This window comes from Patagioenas fasciata, chromosome 1, assembly GCF_037038585.1.
Source record: "Patagioenas fasciata isolate bPatFas1 chromosome 1, bPatFas1.hap1, whole genome shotgun sequence".
NCBI classification, from domain to species: Eukaryota; Metazoa; Chordata; class Aves; order Columbiformes; family Columbidae; genus Patagioenas; species Patagioenas fasciata.
The window spans coordinates 1,220,393-1,229,504 of NC_092520.1; the positions used below are offsets into that span (position 1 = coordinate 1,220,393).

The window sequence follows — 9,112 nt, forward strand, 5'->3', positions numbered from 1 at the left end:
CCAGGCTTTAGGAGAAATCACCTCCAAGGAGGGAGTCAAACTGCACCAATACACCAATGATACATTGGTGGGCAGATCTGATGCCAAAGCAGAACCCAAACCCAAATGAAAATAACCACCCACCTGGAAGATGTGGGATTTCAGACTCCTGCAGAAAAGGTACAGCTCCTCCATCCTGAGGTAAAGTTTTCAGGTGTATGGTGGAGAGGAGAGGCAGTGTGCATTTCCCCCGAAGCCATGACCTCTTTAGAATGGATAAAGACACCAGACAACAAAAAGGAGCTGCAACATGCCCCAGGCCTACTGGTGTTCTGGAGGAAGGGCATTCCAGATTTCTGTATCATAGCTCATCCCCTGCATGATTTAACACGTAAAAGAGCTGCCGGGGACCGGACACCTAAGAAATAATTGATGATGTTAGTCATAATTGTTCAGTTTCTTACTTACAATACATCTATTAATTATTAGTTAAATATAAACTAAGCACTCTGCATCTAAACAATGTATCACTTAATCTTCCATCTCCCTCTTGTCATGCAGAAGGGTGGAAAACTTGAAAAATATCCCTTCGTTTTGCAGGTGGTCAGAAAGCATTGATCATGTCAATTGGTTAATGGTGGGTAGGTCTTTTGGAACTTAATCACAGTATAAATTAATTTGGTAGGTTCTCTTCATTACAAATACAAACTAGGAGTATTCATACATATAGGAAAACTCCACAGATAATACAAGAAACTACCCATGGCATACAATCTTCACAATCTCTACTCCCACTCTCTCCAAAACTTAAAATTAACACAAAACAATTCAGGCACAAAGCTCAGATCTATATAACACTCAGCACTACAACTAGGACATTTTACAACATAGCTGGGTTCACAACACCCACACTTCTCACAAGATAAAGCCACAGCAGCTTCTACTGTGTCTTCAGGCATTAAAGTGCATAACCGAAACCAAGGTGTATCTAAGAATTGAACAGCTCTACAGCTATATACAGAGCTGGCTTTACACCACAACAAAGCAGCAGAATAACCAATACCTGAAGTTTTCCACGCAAACAAATCCAAAGAATACCAAAACCATCAGATTCCAGAAATCCAAGTAACCAAAGTATACCTTTAAGTTTCTAGCAACCCAGTATACACTATCCTACATAAGAATCCTGTATCACAACTTACGGATAGCCCAACACCAAATGACCCATCCCAAATTTCAGAAAATAATTCCTTCTTACTAGAGATCCTTATGAAAAGAAACTACTAAATTATTGTATACTGTGATTAAGTTACAAAGGACGTACCCGTCATTAATCAGTAGACATGATAAATGCTTTCTAACTACCTGTCAAACGAGGAGACAATTTTCAACTTGTAGATGCTTCTGCATGACAAGCTAGAGACAAAAGATTAAGTAATATATTGTTTAGAAGCAGAGTGCTTAGGTTATGTTTGACTAGAAACTCATAGGTGTATTGTAAGTAAGAAACTGATGAATTACTTATGTAAGTGAGCACTGATTGCGCTTGTGCGAAGAGCTACCAACGCGGAGAGGTCGATCGGCGCACACATGAAAAGACCCCCAGAAGATCCCCCAAAAAGAGACTGTGGTACTTGTAGAAGGACATTAGACCGCAGCAAAGACCATGAAATAACTCACTTTATGCCAATGATTATGCAATTATTTCTTAGTATGGATGTACTGCATGTTAAAAATTCCCCCAAATTCCAATGAATATGCAGTAATTGTGTGAATATAAGCAACGCAAGAGCATCCGCTCGTTGGAACACTTACGGTGGATGATCCCCAGTGTTCCCCAGAGCTCTCAATTGAAGAGAAGCTGCCAAATTAATGTGGGTCATGTCAGATGGATTTTGGACTGCCCAGCCGTGACTTGGTACAGTAACTAGGCAGGTGGCTTTTGGATTACAGACCCTGTGTCCTACCTGGAAAAAGAGCCCAATCAAAGCTCAGTACTGGGGGCAAGTTAAAAGAAGTACTGAGACAGAAAGTGACCCGGATACATGGTCGTGGCCATCACCCACAGTACAGCTGAGTTGGGAATGTCAAAGTTTGCTTTTACTGCAAATAATGGCTTTGGAAAATCCAATGTTAATAAAAAAATCTAACTTGGCAAGTGGAGGCCTTGTCCACTCAAAAAGGATTTCAGATTATTAATAAAAAGGTCTAAGCTAATGCGAAATTGACTTTACAAAATAGGCTGGCATTAGACTTTCTATGAGTTAAGGAACAAGAGGTATGTGGGTATCTCAGATTAGAAGAAGAGCACTGCTGTATCCACATCCCAAACATCACTGCTGATCCCCAAGAACAATGAGACGAGATGAGAAAGGTGGCAGAAGGCAGCAAAGGAATTAGAGACACAGCAGAAAGGAATTGGCTCAAGGAGATCCTTCAAGGTTTGGGTGGATGGTCTCTAAAAGAATGACTGGCCACATCGCTAGAAGGAATTATCCTTGTAGGCATGATGATAATTATGATGGGACTCTGCATAGGTTGTGTAAAGAAAACTCTTCAGACAGATAAACAGCAGCAGAAAGAAAAGATCTGAGCGCTTCCAAACGGGGGAATTGATACCAAAGGCTTGAACAATGTTGTTAAAGCAGGGCTGTATTTCTCGGTACCAGCAGTACATATGCATCCTGTGCACGACTATAATTTTGCAATAGCTTAGCATATGCGTTGGATTTCTTGGGGTCAGGCAGGGCTTCTCAGAAATGGTGTGAATATTCGCTGTTGTAATGTATAGAAAAGGTGCGTTTCTGATCCTTGGTGAGATGTGAAGGAGACAAATCCCCGATGCACCCAGCGCTGTCGGCTTTCTGACCGGTCACTGCGCTCGGAGAGTTTTCTGGGCTCCTGGTTGGGTCCAGGCCCGGCTGCCCCCCGAGCCGAGCGGGGCGGAGCGGCAGGACTACACCTCCCGTGCTGCACCGGCGGCGGGCGGCCCTCCCGGGCTGACGCTGCCGGCGGCTCCCGGCGCCGCCTTTGTCCGTGCCGGGCTGGCGGCGCGGCCCCGGCGCAGGTAGGGGCGGCGGGCGGCCCCGGGAGGGGACCCCGGCCCCGACGGCCTCTCCCGTGCTCTCCCCTCCGCCGGCCGCCCCCCAGCCCTGCCGGACCCCCCCGGACTCCCCTTAGGGCCCGGCTCCCCCCGGCGCTCCGGCCTTTCCCCGGCTCGCCCCGTGGCCCCCGTGCAACGCGGACGCGCTGCTCCGTGTCCCAGCCGCCCGGGCCCTCTGGATCCGGCCCTGGAGCCACCAGCGCTGGGAAGGGCACTTGTGGGGCACTGGAGGAGGATTTGGGTGCCTGGGAGCTTCCAATACCCACTTTTTCTCGTGGCTCTTTCTCACCTTTACCCCAAGCTGGTTGGGTCCCTTGGTCGGTCCTTTTCCCGTAGCTGTGAAGGCTCGGGGTGCAGGGAAGGCAGCTGTGGGCAGGTGAGTGAACTTGTGCCCCTGATTTCTTCATGAGAATGTGCTCGCTGCTCCCGTGCAGCTGGTGACGGGACAGGCACCTCGTGTGGAATCCGGAGCATCCCGCCTCCCTCTTCCCGGATCAAAACCTGCACGGGCCTCCATCTCCCCGCCGAGAGCAGCGACGCGCCGGGCTCCAGGCTGCTGCGGCAAGGTGGGGGTCAGGCACGGCCCCGGCTCCTGGGACACCACGGGCTGGAATTGCCGTAGTTGGTTCAGTGGTGCAGCAGCGGCAGCAAAGCACCCATGGGACCTTCTGGGCTGGGAGTCCGGTTGGTACAGGAGGTGTGGGAGAGAAGTGGTTTGAGACCCGGTGCGGTGCAGGGTGCTCCCGTTCCTGCCCGCTGAGCCGCACCACGGGCAGGGGCAGGCAGGAGCGTGCCTGCTGCCAGGCCTCGGGCCAGGCCTTGTGTCACGGTGCTGTGCCCGGTCCTGGTGGGTGATCTGGCTTGTGGCAGGGGTGAGGGACAGGGCACAGTCCCCATTGTCCTAGCGTGGGTCCTTACCTGGCACGAGCAGGGGAAACCTGCCTGTAAGCCTGCCAGCCCTGCCCCGCTCCTGGCACAGCAGAGGAGTGTTAGCCAGGTACCTGCTCACACAGCCCCCTGTACCACAGTGACCATGCTGTGCTGCTTGGCTGTGCCACCGCCCCTCTGACCTCACTCTTCCCTTGCACAGGATGCTCCAAGATCTCCTGGGGTTGTCCTCGGGATGCCAGAGTCCCTGGTGCCAGTGAGGCCCTGCCTGGCAACAGCAGGATTTGGGTAAAGGTGTTTAACAACTATGCGGTGGGATGTGCTGAGCCGGGTGTGCTTCTTGCTGCAGATGTCGGTGACGTTTGAGGACGTGGCGCTCTACTTCTCCCCCGAGGAGTGGGCAAAGCTGTCGGGCTGTCAGCGGCAGCTCTACCGGGAGGTGATGCTGGAGAACTACGAGATGGTCGCCTCGCTGGGTGAGGACTCTCTGGTGATGTTGGGCTGGGGTTGTGCTTGGATTCGCCTCTTTAACTGAGCTGGAGCTCTTGAAAAGGAAAATCCAGCTGTCACCATTGCTGCCTGAGTGCTGACATAGCGGTTGCAGTAGCAGGTTTTACCCTGCCAGGCAGCCTGGCGGGGACAGGAGAGAGGAGTGGGGTGGGGGGGATGCTGGGGCTGTGGGTGCGGGGCCGGTGCTGCTGTCCCGGCAGTGCGGGAGAGGGGGCTTCTCTCTGTGCCCCGGACAGGCTGGGCCAGCAACAAACCAGAGATCATCTGCAAGATGGAGCGAGAAGAGACACCGTGTGTGCCTGAGCCCCCTCAGGAACGGCAGAGGCACCAGAGCCCTGTGCCAGGTGGGTACCCAGGGTCAGGGAGGGTTCAGGTTTGCACCATTCCCTTGCCCCAGGTGATCCATGCAACTGCAAGGGTGTGGGGCTGGCAGAGTGCCCATGCTGCTCACCATGTTGAGAGGTCCAGCATGCCCACCATGTCCCTGGCAGTGACAAGGACAGTGTTTCCTCCCCAGCAGCTGCTGGCCCGGGGGCACAGAGGGCGACCAAGGGGCTCCCAGAGGAGCTGCTGGCACCCACTGTCCCGTTCCAAACAACGCTCAACCCAGGTGGGAGGTGGCAGGGGGCTTGTCCTGTGGCCAGCTGGGCGGGAGAAAGGGGGGCCAGTTGGGGCACCCACACTTCCCCCCACTCCTAGATGCCCAGTCATTGGAGAAGAGCCCCGCCACGCGCCCCAAGTGCAACAAGAGCTTCAAGAGCCAGACAGCACTGGGTGCCCCCGTGCAGAGCCACATACGTGAGCGTCCCTTCCACTGCACTCTCTGCGACAAGAGCTACATCTACAAGCAGAACCTGCTGACTCACCAGTGTGTGCACAGTGGAGAGAAGCCCTTTGCATGCAGCGACTGTGGCAAGAGCTTTGTTAGCAGGCGGAGTCTGCTGAGGCACCAGCGTGTCCACACTGGGGAGAAGCCCTTCACCTGCACTGACTGTGGCAAGAGCTTCAGCTTCAAGAATGTTCTGGTGAACCACCAGCGCATCCACACTGCAGAGAAGCCCTTCAGCTGTACCGTCTGCAGCAAGAGCTTCAGGGAGAGGACGAACCTCATCAGCCACCAGCGCATCCACACAGGGGAGCGTCCCTTCACCTGCACTGACTGTGGCAAGAGCTTTGTCCAGAGGCAGCACTTGCGGAGTCACCAGCGCATCCACACTGGGGAGAAGCCCTTCACCTGCAGCAAGTGTGGCAAGAGCTTCAGGGAGAAGAAGAAACTTGTCATCCACCAGCGCATCCACACGGGGGAGCGTCCCTTCGCCTGCACCGACTGCAGCAAGAGCTTTACTCAGAGGCAGCAACTGCTGAGGCACCAGCGCATCCACACTGGGGAGAAGATGTTTGCCTGCAGTGACTGTGGAAAGAGCTTCAGGGATAAGAAGGAGCTCATCATCCACCAGCGTGTGCACACTGGGGAGAAGCCCTTCACCTGCACCGACTGTGGCAGGAGCTTTGTCAGCAGGCCAAACCTGCTGAAGCACCAGCGTGTCCACACCAGGGAGAAGCCCTTCACCTGCACTGACTGTGGCAAGAGCTTCAGTCATAGGGTGACCCTCACCGTCCATGAGCGCATCCACACCAGGGAGATGCCCTTCACCTGCACCCACTGCCCCAAGGTCTTCAATGACAAGAGGTACCTCACCATCCATGAGCGCATCCACACTGGGGAGAAGCCCTATAAGTGTGATGGGTGCAGCAAGACCTTCAGGCAGAAGCACCACCTGAAGACCCACCAGCGGGTGCACCATGGCCCAGGGGTGGTGCCAGAGGCCAACCAGTGGGAAAAAGGGGGTCTGTCTCTGGTCGGGGAGCAGGCAGAGGCCAAACCCTTCCAGGGTGGTGTCTGTGAGAAGCAGTTTTGGAAGTCGAAGATCATGCTGGCTCACCAGTGCACCGACAGCACCCCCAGCCTGCAGCCGCCTCCGCAGCCCGGCACCCCCTGAATCTGCTCTTGAAGCGCCCGGGGGGCACTGGGGGCTGTTTTGATGGTGGCTGGGGGGGGATGTCCTGGTTTTGGCTGGGATAGAGTTAATATTCTTCCTACTAGCTACCATCATGCTGTTTTGTATTGAGGATGAGAAGAATGTTGCTAATACACAGATGTTTGGAGTTGTTGCTGAGCAGTCAAGGACTTTTCATCTTCTGGTGCCCTGCCAGCTGGGAGGGGGCACAGCCGGGACAGCTGAAACAAAGTGACCAAAGGGCTGTTCCTTACCATATGAGGTCATGCTCAGTATAGAAACTGGGAGGACTTGGCCAGGGGCACCACAGCTCAGGGACGGGATGGGCATCGGTCAGCAAGTGGTGAGCAATTGTGTTGTGCATCACTTATTTTGGATGTTCTTACATCATCATCATCATCATCATTATTCTTTTCCTCTTCTATCCTATTAAACGGTCTTCATTTCAACCCACGAGTTTTACACACATCACTGGATGAGCCAACTTTAAGCTTTATGTTAATCATTTAGCTTAAATAAGTACATTTTTAATAGCACGAATCACTTAGAATTATAAGATTGTTTTATTTTTAGTATACTATCTGCTTCACGTTCCTTAGTAGCTAAATGTGCTGACATCTTAAACTGTGTTGTAAAGTTCTGCTTATATGCACCAGACTTGTGTTTACTTGAGCAAAACAAAGCAGCTACAAACCATCAACACCACCTGCATGATGTGGCTGTTTTGCACATTATAGAGCAAAACAGGATCCACTTGAGGCAAATAATATCTTCAAGGCTGGCATGAAGGTGCTATGCACTATCAATGACATCTGAAGCAAAAGAAGATAAGGGTCTGCCTGAAGATGGTGAAAGGATCCAAGGAAAATCAAGAAGACCCCAGACTCAAATATTAGGATTGGACTGTGAGGATATAATTACCCAGGGACTTGTATGCTGGGCTCAGCAGCTCTGCTAAGGCACCGAGCTCGAGCTGACCCTGCTGCTGGACCACTCCATTCAGCTGTTTGTTTTTACAAGTTTTGATGCCCGAGAGGTTGCTTCAAGAGACGTGGGATCCAGACTTCAGAGTGACTTGGAGGTAAGCAGGTTGAGATGCAGGATGAAACGTGGATGTGGCAGTACGCTGAGATCAGTCCTGTGAGAAACTGCGAGAGCTGGTGAGCGTGAGAACAAGCAGTGGGATGCTACATGATAGAAAAAAGGAAGGAACACATGCATTAAGGACAGAGGCATAGTGTGTGATAGATTAAAAAGCATTTATGGCAGTAACTTTGGAAACACAAAATATATCACTTATGTAATGGCTAACTAAGCAAATCAGCAAGTGCTTGAGTGAGCACCATAGCAAGTATAAATGAAACCCTGAGTTTGTAATAAATGTCTCTCCGCGACCCTTACTGAGAGTCTGTGCCTCATTCACTGCACTTGGAAATCCCAGCCAAGCTATATAAAGAATCAGGTGAGCACACAGAATCCTTTGGCCATTAAATAATCCCTTACCTGTTTTCCCTTTACCCTCTATGTGTCTCTCAGACGTGCACAGTTGATCATGTCTGGGACTCAGTTTAGATCCAGCTGCACCCAGACTCCTCTCTCAGAAGGAGTTTAGAGATCAAGGGGTTCCATTCTGAAACTCCTGATTCAACAGGAGGGCCTCCCTCTACCCTTCCACATCTCCTGTCCCTGTATAAATCATTCTAAACCAACTCTCACCTGATTCTCCTTGGCGTATTTCCCCCATGCAGGAAGTACTGGAGTGAACGTTGTCATCATACTGTGTTACTTTATTTTCTTTAAGTCATGTGAACGCCGCTCTGCAACAAGCAGGACCCTGAATCACTGTTCTGTGACAAATTGGTGTAGTCGGCAGGATGGCGGGTGATATCACTGAATTCAGAGCCATGGGGTGAGTCCGAGTCCCAAGTTCTTAGAAGAATGAGCTCGTGATAACTGGCACAACTGGGAAGATGTGGAAGAACAGCTAAAAGTGGCCAGGGGCCATATAAAGGATGGAAAGGGAAGAGGAATGATTTGCAGAATGTTGGGCACCTGCCTAGAAGCCACGTGTCAGGAGAGGGAAACCTAAATAGAGAAAAATAAGATCTGAAAGAGCAAATAGAAGGTAAGAAAACTTCTGAGTGATTATTGTCCTTGGAAACTGAGCAGCTGCAGAAATAGTTACAGGAAAAGAAAGATAAAACCCAGAAATTGGAGGAAAAGATGGAAATTACGTTTACGCGTGCTCATTTTGCCCCTGATATTCTACAGATGTGGAAACTTATTGTGTCCCCTGAAGAATGGGATGGAAATATGCAGGGTGACCCTTGTGACAGTGAACCACAGGATGATCATTCTTCATCTGTCTCAGACCTTTCTGAATATGAAGTCAGACATACCATTAGGACGGTCTTGAGTACCTCAGAGTGGTGCTGCATGATATCATTGGCAAAACACTCCCTGGGATCTGGTGCAATTGGCAAATTTTCAAGCAAAATATGGCAGAAAACCCAGTGAAACTGAAACAGAATCATAGAATGTGCAGAGCTGGAAGGAACCCAGAAGGATCATCGAGTCAAGCTCCTGTCCCCACGTAGGACAACCCCAAAATTTC

At 51.1% G+C, this 9,112-nt stretch overlaps 1 protein-coding gene across 2 annotated transcripts; it reads left to right on the forward strand.

Moving 5' to 3' along the window:
• Positions 1-2,947: 2,947 nt before the first annotated feature.
• On the forward strand, positions 2,948-7,147 carry LOC136099733 (uncharacterized). 2 transcript variants are annotated; one of them, XM_065834244.2, is made up of 4 exons: positions 2,948-3,458; positions 4,320-4,446; positions 4,717-4,824; positions 5,180-7,147. In XM_065834244.2, the coding sequence occupies exons 2-4, from the start codon at positions 4,320-4,322 to the stop codon at positions 6,478-6,480; spliced, it is 1,536 nt and encodes a 511-aa protein (XP_065690316.2). In that variant the 5' UTR covers positions 2,948-3,458; the 3' UTR covers positions 6,481-7,147. The 2 variants fall into 2 exon arrangements, with proteins under 2 accessions (XP_065690316.2, XP_065690326.2); XM_065834254.2 differs by lacking the exon at positions 2,948-3,458 and adding an exon at positions 3,481-3,648.
• Positions 7,148-9,112: the final 1,965 nt, after the last annotated feature.

Coding starts and splice junctions, on each gene's coding strand:
- LOC136099733 (XM_065834244.2), top strand. CDS start 4,320: ATGTCGGTGACGTTTGAGGACGTGGCGCTCTACTTCTCCCCCGAGGAG. Junction 4,447..4,716: donor CGAGATGGTCGCCTCGCTGG/GTGAGGACTCTC, acceptor TGCCCCGGACAG/GCTGGGCCAGCAACAAACCA. Junction 4,825..5,179: donor GCACCAGAGCCCTGTGCCAG/GTGGGTACCCAG, acceptor CCCCACTCCTAG/ATGCCCAGTCATTGGAGAAG.